Source organism: Oncorhynchus mykiss, chromosome 2 (assembly GCF_057628025.1).
Source record: "Oncorhynchus mykiss isolate SJ-2025 chromosome 2, ASM5762802v1, whole genome shotgun sequence".
Classification (NCBI taxonomy): domain Eukaryota; kingdom Metazoa; phylum Chordata; class Actinopteri; order Salmoniformes; family Salmonidae; genus Oncorhynchus; species Oncorhynchus mykiss.
The window spans coordinates 1,460,418-1,479,708 of NC_143023.1; the positions used below are offsets into that span (position 1 = coordinate 1,460,418).

Here is a 19,291-nt window from a genome sequence, read left to right on the forward strand (position 1 = left end):
AACAGTGTCAGTATATCTTTATTGAGACTACACAGTGAACAGTATCAGTATATCTGTATTGAGACTACACAGTGAACAGTATCAGTATATCTTTATTGAGACCACACAGTGAACAGTATCAGTATATCTTTATTGAGACCACACAGTGAACAGTATCAGTATATCTTTATTGAGACCACACCGTGAACAGTATCAGTATATCTTTATTGAGACTACACAGTGAACAGTATCAGTATATCTTTATTGAGACTACACAGTGAACAGTGTCAGTATATCTTTATTGAGACTACACAGTGAACAGTATCAGTATATCTGTATTGAGACTACACAGTGAACAGTATCAGTATATCTTTATTGAGACCACACAGTGAACAGTATCAGTATATCTTTATTGAGACCACACAGTGAACAGTATCAGTATATCTTTATTGAGACCACACAGTGAACAGTATCAGTATATCTTTATTGAGACCACACAGTGAACAGTATCAGTATATCTTTATTGAGACCACACAGTGAACAGTATCAGTATATCTTTATTGAGACTACACAGTGAACAGTATCAGTATATCTTTATTGAGACCACACAGTGAACAGTATCAGTATATCTTTATTGAGACTACACAGTGAACAGTATCAGTATATCTTTATTGAGACCACACAGTGAACAGTATCAGTATATCTTTATTGAGACCACACAGTGAACAGTATCAGTATATCTTTATTGAGACCACACAGTGAACAGTATCAGTATATCTTTATTGAGACCACACAGTGAACAGTATCAGTATATCTTTATTGAGACCACACAGTGAACAGTATCAGTATATCTTTATTGAGACTACACAGGGCCTACAGATGTTAAACCATATTGTCTTGAACAGTGGGGATTCCTTATCCTGCCTGTTTATCAGCAGTATTGTGTGTTTATGTTACAGTAGTGAGTTCCTCTGAGGACACAGGATGTCTGTACATCTTTACTCAGCATGTACTATAGTTAGTTAAACCAAACGTTATGAAACAGTATGATATCAGCCTGTACAGTAGTTAACCCATACATTATAATACAGTATGAGATCAGCCTGTACAGTAGTTAACCCATACATTATGAAACAGTATGAGATCAGCCTGTACAGTAGTTAACCCATACATTATAATACAGTAGGAGATCAGCCTGTACAGTAGTTAACCCATACATTATAATACAGTATGAGATCAGCCTGTACAGTAGTTAACCCATACATTATGAAACAGTATGAGATCAGCCTGTACAGTAGTTAACCCATACATTATAATACAGTAGGAGATCAGCCTGAACAGTAGTTAACCCATACATTATGAAACAGTATGAGATCAGCCTGTACAGTAGTTAACCCATACATTATAATACAGTAGGAGATCAGCCTGTACAGTAGTTAACCCATACATTATAATATAGTATGAGATCAGCCTGTACAGTAGTTAAACCATACAGTGCCTTGCGAAAGTATTCATCCCCCTTGAACTTTGCGACCTTTTGCCACATTTCAGGCTTCAAACATAAAGATATAAAACTGTATTTTTTTGTGAAGAATCAACAACAATCATGAAGTGGAACGACATTTATTGGATATTTCAAACTTTTTTAACAAATCAAAAACTGAAACATTGGGCGTGCAAAATTATTCAGCCACCTTAAGTTAATACTTTGTAGCGCCACCTTTTGCTGCGATTACAGCTGTAAGTCGCTTGGGGTATGTCTCTATCAGTTTTGCACATCGAGAGACTGACATTTTTTCCCATTCCTCCTTGCAAAACAGCTCGAGCTCAGTGAGGTTGGATGGAGAGCATTTGTGAACAGCAGTTTTCAGTTCTTTCCACAGATTCTAGATTGGATTCAGGTCTGGACTTTGACTTGGCCATTCTAACACCTGGATATGTTTATTTTTGAACCATTCCATTGTAGATTTTGCTTTATGTTTTGGATCATTGTCTTGTTGGAAGACAAATCTCCATCCCAGTCTCAGGTCTTTTGCAGACTCCATCAGGTTTTCTTCCAGAATGGTCCTGTATTTGGCTCCATCCATCTTCCCATCAATTTTAACCATCTTCCCTGTCCCTGCTGAAGAAAAGCAGGCCCAAACCATGATGCTGCCACCACCATGTTTGACAGTGGGGATGGTGTGTTCAGCTGTGTTGCTTTTACGCCAAACATAACGTTTTGTATTGTTGCCAAAAAGTTCAATTTTGGTTTCATCTGACGAGAGCACCTTCTTCCACATGTTTGGTGTGTCTCCCAGGTGGCTTGTGCCAAACTTTAAACGACACTTTTTATGGATATCTTTAAGAAATGGCTTTCTTCTTGCCACTCTTCCATAAAGGCCAGATTTGTGCAATATACGACTGATTGTTGTCCTATGGACAGAGTCTCCCACCTCAGCTGTAGATCTCTGCAGTTCATCCAGAGTGATCATGGGCCTCTTGGCTGCATCTCTGATCAGTCTTCTCCTTGAATGAGCTGAAAGTTTAGAGGGACGGACAGGTCTTGGTAGATTTGCAGTGGTCTGATACTCCTTCCATTTCAATATTATCGTTTGCACAGTGCTCCTTGGGATTTTTAAAGCTTGGGAAATCTTTTTGTATCCAAATCCGGCTTTAAACTTCTTCACAACAGTATCTCGGACCTGCCTGGTGTGTTCCTTGTTCTTCATGATGCTCTCTGCGCTTTTGACGGACCTCTGAGACTATCACAGTGCAGGTGCATTTATACGGAGACTTGATTACACACAGGTGGATTTTATTTATCATCATTAGTCATTTAGGTCAACATTGGATCATTCAGAGATCCTCACTGAACTTCTGGAGAGAGTTTGCTGCACTGAAAGTAAAGGGGCTGAATAATTTTGCACCCCCAATTTTTCAGTTTTTGATTTGTTAAAAAAGTTTGAAATATCCAATAAATGTCGTTCCACTTCATGATTGTGTCCCACTTGTTGTTGATTCTTCACAAAAAAAATACAGTTTTATATCTCTATGTTTGAAGCCTGAAATGTGGCAAAAGGTCGCAAAGTTCAAGGGGGCCGAATACTTTTGCAAGGCACTGTACATTATGAAACAGTAGGAGATCAGCCTGTACAGTAGTTAAACCATACATTATAATACAGTAGGAGATCAGCCTGTACAGTAGTTAACCCATACATTATAATACAGTATGAGATCAGCCTGTACAGTAGTTAACTCATACATTATAATACAGTATGAGATCAGCCTGTACAGTACAGTAGTTAACCCATACATTATGAAACATTAGGAGATCAGCCTGTACAGTAGTTAAGCCATACATTATAATACAGTATGAGATCAGCCTGTACAGTAGTTAACCCATACATTATAATACAGTATGAGATCAGCCTGTAAAGTACAGTAGTTAACCCATACATTATGAAACAGTATGAGATCAGCCTGTACAGTAGTTAACCCATACATTATTATACAGTAGGAGATCAGCCTGTACAGTAGTTAAACCATACATTATTATACAGTAGGAGATCAGCCTGTACAGTAGTTAAACCATACATTATTATACAGTAGGAGATCAGCCTGTACAGTACAGTAGTTAACCCATACATTATGAAACATTAGGAGATCAGCCTGTACAGTAGTTAAGCCATACATTATAATACAGTATGAGATCAGCCTGTACAGTAGTTAACCCATACATTATAATACAGTATGAGATCAGCCTGTACAGTAGTTAACCCATACATTATAATACAGTAGGAGATCAGCCTGTACAGTAGTTAACCCATACATTATTATACAGTATGAGATCAGCCTGTACAGTAGTTAACCCATAAATTATATTACAGTATGAGATCAGCCTGTACAGTAGTTAACCCATACATTATGAAACAGTAGGAGATCAGCCTGTACAGTACAGTTGTTAACCCATACATTATGAAACAGTATGAGATCAGCCTGTACAATAATTAAACCATACATTATTATACAGTAGGAGATCAGCCTGTACAGTAGTTAACCCATACATTATTATACAGTATGAGATCAGCCTGTACAGTAGTTAACCCAAACATTATTATACAGTAGATCAGCCTGTACAGTAGTTAAACCATACATTATAATACAGTAGATCAGCCTGTACAGTAGTTAACCCATACATTATTATACAGTAGGAGATCAGCCTGTACAGTAGTTAACCCATACATTATAATACAGTAGATCAGCCTGTACAGTAGTTAACCCATACATTATGAAACAGTAGGAGATCAGAATGTACAGTAATTAAACCATACATTATAATACAGTATGAGATCAGCCTGTACAGTACAGTAATTAAACCATACATTATAATACAGTATGAGATCAGCCTGTACAGTAGTTAATCCATACATTATGAAACAGTATGAGATCAGCCTGTACAGTACAGTAGTTTACCATACATCATGAAACAGTATGAGATCAGCCTGTACAGTAGTTAACCCATACATTATAATACAGTAGGAGATCAGCCTGTACAGTAGTTAACCCATACATTATGAAACAGTATGAGATCAGCCTGTACTGTAGTTAAACCGTACATTATAATACAGTATGACATCAGCCTGTACGGTACAGTAATTAAACCATACATTATTATACAGTATGAGATCAGCCTGTACAGTAGTTAACCCTTACATTATGAAACAGTATGAGATCAGCCTGTACTGTAGTTAAACCGTACATTATAATACAGTATGACATCAGCCTGTACGGTACAGTAATTAAACCATACATTATTATACAGTATGAGATCAGCCTGTACAGTAGTTAACCCATACATTATGAAACAGTATGAGATCAGCCTGTACTGTAGTTAAACCGTACATTATAATACAGTATGACATCAGCCTGTACGGTACAGTAATTAAACCATACATTATTATACAGTATGAGATCAGCCTGTACAGTAGTTAACCCATACATTATGAAACAGTATGAGATCAGCCTGTACTGTAGTTAAACCGTACATTATAATACAGTATGACATCAGCCTGTACGGTACAGTAATTAAACCATACATTATTATACAGTATGAGATCAGCCTGTACAGTAGTTTACCATACATTATGAAACAGTATGAGATCAGCCTGTACTGTACAGTAATTAAACCATACATTATAATACAGTATGGGATCAGCCTGTACAGTAATAAAACCATACATTATTATACAGTATGAGATCAGCCTGTACGGTACAGTAAATAAACCATACATTATTATACAGTATGAGATCAGCCTGTACAGTACAGTAGTTAACCCATACATTATGAAACATTAGGAGATCAGCCTGTACAGTAGTTAAGCCATACATTATAATACAGTATGAGATCAGCCTGTACAGTAGTTAACCCATACATTATAATACAGTATGAGATCAGCCTGTACAGTAGTTAACCCATACATTATAATACAGTAGGAGATCAGCCTGTACAGTAGTTAACCCATACATTATTATACAGTATGAGATCAGCCTGTACAGTAGTTAACCCATAAATTATATTACAGTATGAGATCAGCCTGTACAGTAGTTAACCCATACATTATGAAACAGTAGGAGATCAGCCTGTACAGTAGTTAACCCATACATTATAATACAGTAGGAGATCAGCCTGTACAGTAGTTAACCCATACATTATTATACAGTATGAGATCAGCCTGTACAGTAGTTAACCCATAAATTATATTACAGTATGAGATCAGCCTGTACAGTAGTTAACCCATACATTATGAAACAGTAGGAGATCAGCCTGTACAGTACAGTTGTTAACCCATACATTATGAAACAGTATGAGATCAGCCTGTACAATAATTAAACCATACATTATTATACAGTAGGAGATCAGCCTGTACAGTAGTTAACCCATACATTATTATACAGTATGAGATCAGCCTGTACAGTAGTTAACCCAAACATTATTATACAGTAGATCAGCCTGTACAGTAGTTAAACCATACATTATAATACAGTAGATCAGCCTGTACAGTAGTTAACCCATACATTATTATACAGTAGGAGATCAGCCTGTACAGTAGTTAACCCATACATTATAATACAGTAGATCAGCCTGTACAGTAGTTAACCCATACATTATGAAACAGTAGGAGATCAGAATGTACAGTAATTAAACCATACATTATAATACAGTATGAGATCAGCCTGTACAGTAGTTAATCCATACATTATGAAACAGTATGAGATCAGCCTGTACAGTACAGTAGTTTACCATACATCATGAAACAGTATGAGATCAGCCTGTACAGTAGTTAACCCATACATTATAATACAGTAGGAGATCAGCCTGTACAGTAGTTAACCCATACATTATGAAACAGTATGAGATCAGCCTGTACTGTAGTTAAACCGTACATTATAATACAGTATGACATCAGCCTGTACGGTACAGTAATTAAACCATACATTATTATACAGTATGAGATCAGCCTGTACAGTAATTAACCCATACATTATGAAACAGTATGAGATCAGCCTGTACAGTAGTTAACCCTTACATTATGAAACAGTATGAGATCAGCCTGTACTGTACAGTAATTAAACCATACATTATAATACAGTATGGGATCAGCCTGTACAGTAATAAAACCATACATTATTATACAGTATGAGATCAGCCTGTACGGTACAGTAAATAAACCATACATTATTATACAGTATGAGATCAGCCTGTACAGTAGTTAAACCGTACAGTTCAGCAGAGCAGTAGGTTAACAGCATTGAGAGTGTTTTGTTAGTGTGTCTGGGTTGTCATTTCTCTTCGCAGTTGGTATTTCATCTGCTTTTCTCTGCTCCAAAATACAGAACCCAAAAATGCTCCCTATTCCCTAGTGCACTATAAAATGCACCCTATTCCCTAGTGCACTATAAAATGCTCCCTATTCCCTAGTGCACTATAAAATGCACCCTATTCCCTAGTGGACTATAAAATGCACCCTATTCCCTAGTGCACTATGTGTGTGTGTGTGTGTGTGTGTGTGTGTGTGTGTGTGTGTGTGTGTGTGTGTGTGTGTGTCTGTGTCTGTGTCTGTGTGTGTGTGTGTGTGTGTGTGTGTTGGTTCTCACCTGGAGGCAGAACTCTATACAGGCCTAAAAGGAAGATGACAGGCTCTCTTGAATAATTCATAGACAGATGGACAAACACATGTTGCCGTTCCTTTCTGCCCTTTATCTTGGCAGGGTTGGAGCTTCTCTCTAACACATTACTGACTGTCTGTCTGGCTGTGCTACACCTTCAGGCTCATCTAACGCTCGCGGGCTCAAACATGTTTCAGGTACGTTAGTGGCTACCTCGGGCAGAGAGGAGTGGCACGGCACCCCTTTCTTTGACCGTCGTGGCCCAGTTCTAGTTGCCCTGTCTGGGTACGTGACCTAGCCTATATCTGTCTGCACAGCGACTGTCACCGTGTGTGTGTGTGTGTGTCTGTCTGTCTGTCTGTGTGTGTGTGTGTGTGTGTGTGTGTGTGTGTGTGTGTGTGTGTGTGTGTGTGTGTGTGTGTGTGTGTGTGTGTGTGTGTGTGTGTGTGTGTGTCTGTGTCTGTGTCTGTGTCTCTGTGTGTGTGTGTGTGTGTGTGTGTGTGTGTGTGTGTGTGTGTCTGTGTCTGTGTCTCTGTGTGTGTGTGTGTCTGTGTCTGTGTCTGTGTCTGTGTCTCTGTGTGTGTGTGTGTGTGTACTGTGGATCCAAGGCTGTTTTTTCTATACAGGACGTACATGTAGAAGTCTGAGCTTTTGTCCTTAGTCTGACATGGCTCCCTATTCCCTATGTAGTGTACTATAAAAGGCTCCCTATTCCCTATGTAGTGCACTATAAAAGGCTCCCTATTCCCTATGTAGTGGACTATAAAAGGCTCCCTATTCCCTATGTAGTGGACTATAAAAGGCTCCCTATTCCCTATGTAGTGGACTATAAAAGGCTCCCTATTTCCTATGTAGTGGACTATAAAAGGCTCCCTATTCCCTATGTAGTGGACTATAAAAGGCTCCCTATTTCCTATGTAGTGCACTATAAAAGGCTCCCTGTTCCCTAGTGTACTATAAAAGGCTCCCTATTCCCTATGTAGTGCACTATAAAAGGCTCCCTATTCCCTATGTAGTCCACTATAAAAGGCTCCCTATTCCCTATGTAGTGGACTATAAAAGGCTCCCTATTTCCTATGTAGTGCACTATAAAAGGCTCCCTATTCCCTATGTAGTGGACTATAAAAGGCTCCCTATTCCCTAGTGTACTATAAAAGGCTCCCTATTCCCTATGTAGTGGACTATAAAAGGCTCCCTATTCCCTATGTAATGCACTATAAAAGGCTCCCTATTCCCTATGTAGTGCACTATAAAAGGCTCCCTATTTCCTATGTAGTGGACTATAAAATGCTCCCTATTTCCTATGTAGTGCACTATAAAAGGCTCCCTATTCCCTATGTAGTGGACTATAAAAGGCTCCCTATTCCCTAGTGTACTATAAAAGGCTCCCTATTCCCTATGTAGTGCACTATAAAAGGCTCCCTATTCCCTATGTAGTCCACTATAAAAGGCTCCCTATTCCCTAGTGTACTATAAAAGGCTCCCTATTCCCTATGTAGTGCACTATAAAAGGCTCCCTATTTCCTATGTAGTGCACTATAAAAGGCTCCCTATTCCCTATGTAGTGGACTATAAAAGGCTCCCTATTCCCTATGTAGTCCACTATAAAAGGCTCCCTATTCCCTAGTGTACTATAAAAGGCTCCCTATTTCCTATGTAGTGTACTATAAAAGGCTCCCTATTCCCTATGTAGTGCACTGTAGTGCACTATAAAAGGCTCCCTATTCCCTATGTAGTCCACTATATAAGGCAGCAGGGCCAGATGGATTACCAGGACGTGTGCTCTGGGCATGCTCTGACCAACTGTCAAGTGTCTTCACTGACATTTTCAAACTCTCCCTGTCCGAGTCTGTAATACCAACATGTTTTAAGCAGACCACCATAGTGCCTATGTCCAAGAACACTAAAGTAACCTGCCTAAATGACTACCGCCCCGTAGCACTCACGTCTGTAGCCATGAAGTGCTTTGAAAGGCTGGCCATGGCTCACATCAACACCATCATCCCAGAAACCCTAGACCCACTCCAATTTGCATACCATCCCAACAGATCCACAGATGATACAATCTCTATTGCACTCCACACTGCCCTTTCCTACCTTGACAAAAGGAACACCCAAGTGAGAATACTATTCATTGACTACAGCTCAGCGTTCAACACCACAGTGCCTTTAAAGCTCATCAATAAGCTAAGGACCCTGGGACTAAACACCTCCCTCTGCAACTGGATCCTGGCCTTCCTGACGGGCCGCCCCTAGGTCGTAAGGGTAGGTAAACAACACATCCGCCACGCTGATCCTCAACACTGGAGCTCCCCATGGGTGCATGCTCAGTCCCCTCCTGTACTCCCTGTTCACTCATGACTGCATGGCCAAACACAACTCCAACACCATCATTAAGTTTGACGATGACACAACAGTGGTAGGCCTGATCACCAACAACGATGAGACAGCCTATAGGGAGGAGGTCAGAGACCTGGCCGTGTGGTGCCAGGACAACAACCTCTCCCTCAACGTGATCAAGACAAAGGAGATGATTGTGGACTACAGGAAAAAGAGGACCGAGCACGCCCCCATTCTCATCGACAGGGCTTCAAGTTCTTTGGTGTCCACATCACCAACAAACTAACATGGTCCAAGCACACCAAGGCAGTCATGAAGAGGACACGACAAAACCTATTTCCCCTCAGGAGACTGAAAATATTTGGCATGGGTCCTCAGATCCTCAAAAGAGTTCTACAGCTGCAACATCGAGAGCATCATGACCGGTTGCATCACTGCCTGGTACGACAACTGCTCGGCCTCCGACCGCAAGGCACGACAGAGGGGAGTGAGAACGGCCCAGTACATCACTGGGGCCAAGCTTCCTGCCATCCAGGACCTCTACACCAGGCGGTGTCACAGGAAGGCCCTACAAATGGTCAAAGATTCAAACCACCCTGGTCATAGACTGTTCTCTCTGCTACCAAACGGCTAGCGGTACTGGAGCACCAGGTCTATTTTCAAGGGGCTACTAAACAGCTTCTACCCCCCAAGCCATAAGACTCCAGAACACCTAATCAAATGGCTACTCAGACTATTTGCATTGCCCCCCCCCCCCCCCCTTTTACACCGCTGCTACTCTCTGTTATTATCTATACATAGTCACTTTAATAACTCTACCTACATGTACATATTACCTCAATTACCTCGACTAACCGGTGCCCCCTGTATATAGCCTCCACATAGACTCTGTACCGGTACCCCCTGTATATAGCCTCCACATAGACTCTGTACCGGTACCCCCTGTATATAGCCTCCACATTGACTCTGTACCGGTATCCCATGTATATAGCCTCCACATAGACTCTGTACCGGTACCCCCTGTATATAGCCTCCACATTGACTCTGTACCGGTACCCCCTGTATATAGCCTCCACATAGACTCTGTACCGGTACCCTCTGTATATAGCCTCCACATTGACTCTGTACCGGTACCCCCTGTATATAGCCTCCACATTGACTCTGTACCATAATACCCTGTATATAGCCTCAACATTGACTCTGTACCGGTACCCTCTGTATATAGCCTCCACATTGACTCTGTACCGGTATCCCATGTATATAGCCTCCACATAGACTCTGTACCGGTACCCCCTGTATATAGCCTCCACATTGACTCTGTACCGGTACCCCCTGTATATAGCCTCCACATAGACTCTGTACCGGTACCCTCTGTATATAGCCTCCACATTGACTCTGTACCGGTACCCCCTGTATATAGCCTCCACATTGACTCTGTACCATAATACCCTGTATATAGCCTCCACATTGACTCTGTACCGGTACCCCCTGTATATAGCCTCCACATTGACTCTGTACCAGTACCCCCTGTATATAGCCTCCACATTGACTCTGTACCGGTACCCCCTGTATATAGCCTCCACATTGACTCTGTACCGGTACCCCCTGTATATAGCCTCCACATTGACTCTGTACCGGTACCCCCTGTATATAGCCTCCACATTGACTCTGTACCGTAATACCCTGTATATAGCCTCCACATTGACTCTGTACCGGTACCCCCTGTATATAGCCTCCACATTGACTCTGTACCGGTACCCCCTGTATATAGTCTCCACATTGACTCTGTACCGTAACACCCTGTATATAGTCTCCACATTGACTCTGTACCGTAACACCCTGTATATAGACTCCACATTGACTCTGTACCGGTACCCCCTGTATATAGCCTCCACATAGACTCTGTACCGGTACCACCCTGTATATAGCCTCCACATAGACTCTGTACCGGTACCACTCTGTATATAGCCTCCACATAGACTCTGTACCGGTAACCCCTGTATATAGCCTCCACATTGACTCTGTACCGGTACCCCCTGTATATAGCCTCCACATTGACTCTGTACTGGTACCCCCTGTATATAGCCTCCACATTGACTCTGTACCGGTACACCCTGTATATAGCCTCCACATTGACTCTGTACCGGTACCCCTGTATATAGCCTCCACATTGACTCTGTACCGGTACCCCCTGTATATAGCCTCCACATTGACTCTGTACTGGTACCCCCCTGTATATAGCCTCCACATTGACTCTGTACCGGTACCCCCTGTATATAGCCTCCACATTGACTCTGTACTGGTACCCCCCTGTATATAGCCTCCACATTGACTCTGTACCGGTACCCCCTGTATATAGCCTCCACATTGACTCTGTACTGGTACCCCCCTGTATATAGCCTCCACATTGACTCTGTACCGGTACCCCCTGTATATAGCCTCCACATTGACTCTGTACCGTAATACCCTGTATATAGCCTCCACACTGACTCTGTACCGTAATACCCTGTATATAGCCTCCACATTGAGTCTGTACCGTAATACCCTGTATATAGCCTCCACATTGACTCTGTACCGGTACTCCCTGTATATAGCCTCCACATTGACTCTGTGCTATAATACCCTGTATATAGCCTCACTAATGTTATTTCACTGCTGTTCTTTAATTACTTGTTACTTTTATTTCTTTATTCTTATCCTTGTTTTTTGAACTGCATTGTTGGTTTTGTATTCGGCCCACGTGACTAATTGAACATTATTGGATTTTTTTATTTGATAACTAATGCACTTTATAGGAGAGGGTGCTATTTGAGATGCTAGGAGTGTTTGGTTTTCATGTGGCGTCGTCTAATGCGATGTGGATGTGCAGGACAGGGTGAGATTAGTCCTGCTATCTATTTGGGGATAGGGTTTCTCTCTCTCTGTCTGTCTGTCTCTCCCTGTATCTCTCTGTCTGTCTCTCTCTGTCTCTCTTTCTCTCTCTGTCTCTGTGTGTCTCTCTCTCTGCCTCTGTCTGTCTGTCTGTCTGTCTGTCTGTCTCTCTCTCTCTCTCTCTCTCTCTCTCTCTCTCTCCCTCTCTCTCTCTATCTCTGTCAATCTATCTCTCTCTCTCTCTCTCTCTCTCTCTCTCTCTCTCTCTCTCTCTCTCTCCCTCTCTCTCTCTATCTCTGTCTATCTCTCTCTCTCTCTCTCTCTCTCTCTCTCTCTCTCGCTCCTTGGTTGGTGACAGAAGCACCATATCATCAGCAAACAGTAGACATTTGACTTCAGATTCTAGTAGGTTGAGGCCGGGTGCTGCAGACTGTTCTAGTGTCCTCGCCAATTCGTTGATATATATGTTGAAGGGGGTGGGGCTTAAGCTGCATCCCTGTCTCACCCCACGGCCATGTGGGAAGAAATGTGTGTGTTTTTGGCCAATTTTAACCGCACACTTGTTGTTTGTGTACATGGATTTTATAATGTCGTATGTTTTACCCCCAACACCACTTTCCATCAGTTTGTATAGCAGACCCTCATGCCAAATTGAGTCAAAGGCTTTTTTTAAATCAACAAAGCATGAAAAGACTTTGCCTTTGTTTTGGTTTGTTTGTTTGTCATTTAGGGTGTGCAGGGTGAATACGTGGTCTGTTGTACGGTAATTTGGTAAAAGGCCAATTTGACATTTGCTCAGTAAATTGTTTTCACTGAGGAAATGTACGAGTCTGCTGTTAATGATAATGCAGTGGATTTTCCCAAGTTTGCTGTTGATGCATAGTTGATGCGTAGTTATTGGGGTCAAATTTGTCTCCACTTTTGTGGATTGGTGTGATCAGTCCTTGTTTCCAAATATTGGGGAAGATGCCAGAGCTGAGGATGATGTTTTAGTATACCCAATTGAAATTTGTTGTCTGTACATTTGATCATTTCATTGAGGATACCATCAACACCACAGGCCTTTTTGGGTTGGAGGGTTTTTATTTTGTCCTGTAGTTCATTCAAGGTAATTAGAGAACTCAGTGGGTTCTGGAATCCAGTGTGTTCTGGAATCCAGTGTGTTCTGGAATCCAGTGTGTTCTGGAATCCAGTGTGTTCTGGAATCCAGTGGGCTCAGGTAGTCTTTAATAGTTGATTCTAAGATTTGTATTTGATCATGTTTATGTTTTTTCTCTTTGTTCTTTGTTCTTTGTTATAGAGCCAAAACGATTGGAGAAGTGGTTTACCCATACATCTTTACCCACATAATAATGTGTGTTGTTGTTTGTTTAGTGTTTTCCCAGAAGTGGTTTGAGTCAATGGATTCTCCAATTACATTGAGCTGATTTCTGACATTCTTTTTCCGTAGTGTTTTTCTGTATTGGTTTAGTGATTTACCATAGTGAAGGGGTAGACTCAGATTTTCCGGGTCTCTATGTATTTGGTTGGACAGGTTTCTCAATTTCTTTCTTCGATTTTTGCATTCTTCATCAAACCATTTGTCATTGTTGTTCATTTTCTTCAGTTTTCTGTTTGAGATTTTTAGATTTGATAGGGCAGCTGAGAGGTCAAATATACTGTTAAGATTTTCTACTGCCAAGTTTACACCTTCACTATTACAGTGGAACGTTTTACCCAGGAAATTGACTAAAAGGGTATCGCTGGTCTGGATGGGGTTCCTATTGATCTGTTGCTCCAGCAGTCTGATCCTCTCCTCTAGTGTTCTGCTCTTCTCCTGTTGTAGTTGTCTCACCACTGTCCAGAGTGCAGATATGTCTCTGTCCACCTCCAGCTCTCTGGGTCTGGTTAAGAGAGTGTTGTTGTGCTGGACTGTTGTCTGGGTCTGTGCTGACTGGAGTGTAATCACCTGCTGTTCCAGCTCCACCTGCCTTACCTCCAGCTGGGTAAATGTATCCTTCATTTCAATGAGGGAGTAGTACTCTGTGCTGGGAGGTTGACTTTCCGCTGGGGGTGGCTCGTCTGTGGGGTTATATAATGAAGAGGTTTGGTCTGACCCGCTCGGGGTGGCTCGTCTGTGGGGTTATATAATGAAGAGGTCTTGTCTGACCTGCTCAGGGTGGGGGTATCTTTCTCAAGGGAGAGCTTCTCCTGCTGGGCTAATTCTTTGATTAGGTGAAAGTCCAGCTGAAACTGTTTGGGGTTACCCTGTACCATTACTTTTCCAGACTTATAGAGATTTATATTAGCTGACCCAGAGTCCTCGTTGTCAAGTATCCAGAGTTTCCACCCTTCGTTAACACCCCCTCAAAGGGGTAGTGTGCTAATATAGCACTGTGCCATGCCAGGGGATGGTTTGTGTGGAAGATGAGGTTGCTGATGTTCTTATCCGACCCCTCTCTGTCTCTCTCTCTCTCTCTCTCTCTCTCTCTCTCTCTCTCTCTCTCTCTCTCTATCTCTCTCTCTCTGTCTCTCTCTCTCTCTCTGTCTCTCTCTCTCTCTCTCTAGTGCTGTTTGGCCAGTTTGTGGTGTTTCAGACGTTGGTGAGTGACGTTGTAGAAATCTACGACGGCCCGACTCCAGACTCTCCTGTCCTCTCGTCCATCTCCGGCTCTCACTCAGGTAGAGAACATCACATTTTCTCTTTACAGTGAATCTTATCATGACCTGACAGGACACACCTGAATAAAACATAATAATCTCAATAACAAATCTCAATGTAAATAAAGGAATTTAAATATAATGTTCGTTGAGTTTTAAAAGTGATGGGTTTAACGAAAACCAAAAACCTCTCTCTTTTCTCCCGACACTGAAGGAGAGACTCTACCTTTAAGTTCTGGGAACAAAATCACCGTCAAGTTCACCACCGCGGGTCCAGAGACAGCCAAGGGATTCCACTTTGTTTATCAAGGCATGTTTTTCTATATTATCTGCTCTTTGATATGAAGATAGATGAGCTGCCTTGCAGTTGCTACCTGCTATCTTGGCAGAGAGGAGAACATTTGGCAGCCCTTTTTAAAAAAAAACACTACGTCATATCACAGTGTCTTGATTAATCTGTCTCTCTGCCATTCAAAGGACTAGTCAGTGGTGTTCCATTGAGTCAGTGCAGAGGATCGTTGAGCTGAGCAGAGCAGGGAAAAGACATGGGGGAAGATGCAGAGATTGACTGATGATCTGAGAGAGGATGTTTTGGTGGATCTCTGTGCCAATCCCATGTCTTCTCTCTGTCTTGCGCCCTCAATCTCTCTCTGCCTGCCTGCCTGTCTTCTCTGTGTCTGCCTGTCTCTCTCTCTTTCTTTCTCTCTTTCTCTCTCTTTCTCTCTCTTTCTTTCTCTCTCTTTCTCTTTCTTTCTTTCTCTCTCTCTCTTTCTCTCTCTCTCTTTCTCTCTCTCTGTCTCTCTCTCGCTCTCCCCCTCTCTCTCTCTCTCTCTGTCTCTCTCTCTCTCTCTCTCGCTCTCTCTCTCTCTCTTTCTCTCTCTCTCTTTCTCTCTCTCTCTCTCTCTCTCTCTCGCTCTCCCTCTCTCACTCTGCTTGTCTTCTCTCCTCTTAGCTGTCCCCAGGACCAGTGCATCTCAGTGCAGCTCTGTGCCAGAGCCCAGGTTTGGGAAGCGGATAGGAAACGACTTTGGCATTGGCACGGTGGTGCTGTTTGAATGCAATCCAGGCTACGCTCTGCACGGCGCCACTGCCATCAGGTGTGAGGCCATCCCGAACACTGTGGCTCAGTGGAACGGCACTGAGCCCACCTGCGTAGGTAAGTAGACTGCGCCAACTCCTCACAGTCACAGACCTAGTTCCACCGACCCAAACCACACAGTCACAGACCTAGGGGTGCCTGGCGAAATTGGTTATTTCCACCTCATGAATGGATGTACATTTTCCCAAATACGAATGGAATTGAGAATCATTGGATTGTCCCCCCCCCCCCCCCCAAAAAAAAAATTATTCAATGCCTTGGACCCGAAGTAGTGACTATATTTCAGATGATAAAGTATTGCATTCATGGCTTTGATGCTCCTCCATTGCACAATGATAGTGTGCTATCTGTCTGTCCAAGGGAACACGTCGTTGTGCTGCCCAGTAATACTTCTTCATGTGAGGTCATCCAAGACCTCCAGCTTTAAAAGGAGGAAGTGGAAAACAGTCAATTTGATCTAGAGGTCTTTCCCTTTCTAAATAAAGCTGGAGAGCCGTTTCTTTTATCAAAGACGTTAGATGGAGCTTCTCTCTCTGAAAGGAATACTTCAGCAATTTGGCAATGAAGCCCTTTATCTACATCCCCAAAGTCAGATGAACTCGTAGATCCCATCTTTAAAGGAATACTTCAGCAATTTGGCAATGAAGCCCTTTATCTACTTCCCCAAAGTCAGATGAACTCGTAGATCCCATCTTTAAAGGAATACTTCAGCAATTTGGCAATGAAGCCCTAAATCTACTTCCCCAAAGTCAGATGAACTCGTAGATCCCATCTTTAAAGGAATATTTCAGGAGTTTTATCTCCTCAAAAAGAGTCAGATGAACTCCTAGATCCCATCTTTAAAGGAATATTTCAGGAGTTGTATCTCCTCACCAAGAGTCAGATGAACTCGTAGATCCCATCTTTAAAGGAATATTTCAGGAGTTTTATCTCCTTACCAAGAGTCAGATGAACTCGTAGATCCCATCTTTAAAGGAATATTTCAGGAGTTTTATCTCCTCACCAAGAGTCAGATGAACTCGTAGATCCCATCTTTAAAGGAATATTTCAGGAGTTTTATCTCCTTACCAAGAGTCAGATGAACTCGTAGATCCCATCTTTAAAGGAATATTTCAGGAGTTTTATCTCCTTACCAAGAGTCAGATGAATTTGTGGATACCATCTGTATGTCTCTGTGTTCAGTATGAAGGAAGTTAGAGGTAGAAAAGTTGTGTTTTTCTTTTACTAACCTTCTGGAATGGAATCAGTCGGTCAATCACGCAACGTCTGCTTAGATTTACCTTCCAAAAAAGGACCCGGCATCATAATGAGTTCTGTTGTTTTGTTGTTTCAATTACGGTCTCCTGAATGAACACACCTTGTTTTATATAGCAGAAACCCGAAGAGTAGCTAGGAGGGGAGTGGAATCAAACCTGGTTTTAGACAACAGAAACCACAGAGTAGCTAGGAGGGGAGTGGAATCAAACCTGGTTTTAGACAACAGAAACACACAGAGTAGTTAGGAGGGGGATGGAATCAAACCTGGTATTAGACAGCAGAAACCCACAGGGTAACTAGGAAGGGGATGGAATCAAACTTGGTTTTAGACAGCAGACTCCCACAGAGTAACTAGGAGGGGGATGGAATCAAACCTGGTTTTAGTTAACAGACTCCCACAGAGTAACTAGGAGGGGAATGAATCATACCTGGTTTTAGTTAACAGACTCCCACAGAGTAACTAGGAGGGGGATGGAATCATACCTGGTTTTAGTTAACAGACTCCCACAGAGTAACTAGGAGGGGGATGGAATCATACCTGGTTTTAGTTAACAGACTCCCACAGAGTAACTAGGAGGGGGATGGAATCATACCTGGTTTTAGTTAACAGACTCCCACAGAGTAACTAGGAGGGGGATGGAATCATACCTGGTTTTAGTTAACAGACTCCCACAGAGTAACTAGGAGGGGATGGAATCATACCTGGTTTTAGACAGCAGAAACCACAGAGTAACTAGGAGGGTTGGAATCAAACCTGGTTTTAGACAGCAGAAACCACAGAGTAACTAGGAGGGGATGGAATCAAACCTGGTTTTAGACAGCAGAAACCACAGAGTAACTAGGAGGGGATGGAATCAAACCTGGTTTTAGACAGCAGAAACCACAGAGTAACTAGGAGGGGATGGAATCAAACCTGGTTTTAGACAGCAGAAGCCACAGAGTAACTAGGAGGGGATGGAATCATACCTGGTTTTAGTTAACAGACTCCCACAGAGTAACTAGGAGGGGGATGGAATCATACCTGGTTTTAGACAGCAGAAACCACAGAGTAACTAGGAGGGGATGAAATCAAACCTGGTTTTAGACAGCAGAAACCACAGAGTAACTAGGAGGGATGGAATCATACCTGGTTTTAGACAGCAGAAACCACAGAGTAACTAGGAGGGGGATGGAATCAAACCTGGTTTTAGTTAACAGACTCCGACAGAGTAACTAGGAGGGGGATGGAATCATACCTGGTTTCAGTTAACAGACTCCCACAGAGTAACTAGGAGGGGGTGGAATCATACCTGGTTTCAGTTAACAGACTCCCACAGAGTAACTAGGAGGGGATGGAATCATACCTGGTTTTAGTTAACAGACTCCCACAGAGTAACTAGGAGGGGATGGAATCAAACCTGGTTTTAGTTAACAGACTCCCACAGAGTAACTAGGAGGGGATGGAATCAAACCTGGTTTTAGTTAACAGACTCCCACAGAGTAACTAGGAAGGGGATGGAATCTAACCTGGTTTTAGACAGCAGAAACCACAGAGTAACTAGGATGGGATGGAATCATACCTGGTTTTAGTTAACAGACTCCCACAGAGTAACTAGGAGGGGGATGGAATCATACCTGGTTTTAGTTAACAGACTCCCACAGAGTAACTAGGAGGGGATGGAATCATACCTGGTTTTAGACAGCAGAAACCACAGAGTAACTAGGAGGGGATGGAATCAAACCTGGTTTTAGACAGCAGAAACCACAGAGTAACTAGGAGGGGATGGAATCAAACCTGGTTTTAGACAACAGAAACACACAGAGTAGTTAGGAGGGGGATGGAATCAAACCTGGTATTAGACAGCAGAAACCCACAGGGTAACTAGGAAGGGGATGGAATCAAACTTGGTTTTAGACAGCAGACTCCCACAGAGTAACTAGGAGGGGGATGGAATCAAACCTGGTTTTAGTTAACAG

General features: G+C 42.3%; 1 protein-coding gene across 2 annotated transcripts in view; it reads left to right on the forward strand.

The window, feature by feature from the left end:
- The window catches only part of LOC110512917 (CUB and sushi domain-containing protein 3), a 522,509-nt gene that overhangs the window by 292,211 nt on the left and 211,007 nt on the right, over window positions 1-19,291 (forward strand). For both annotated transcript variants that reach the window (XM_090215889.1, XM_090215891.1), the window contains exons 33-35: window positions 14,887-15,000; window positions 15,194-15,289; window positions 15,932-16,135. In XM_090215889.1, coding sequence (XP_090072015.1) covers window positions 14,887-15,000; window positions 15,194-15,289; window positions 15,932-16,135 — 414 coding nt within the window. The remainder of the gene's footprint in view (window positions 1-14,886; window positions 15,001-15,193; window positions 15,290-15,931; window positions 16,136-19,291) is intronic.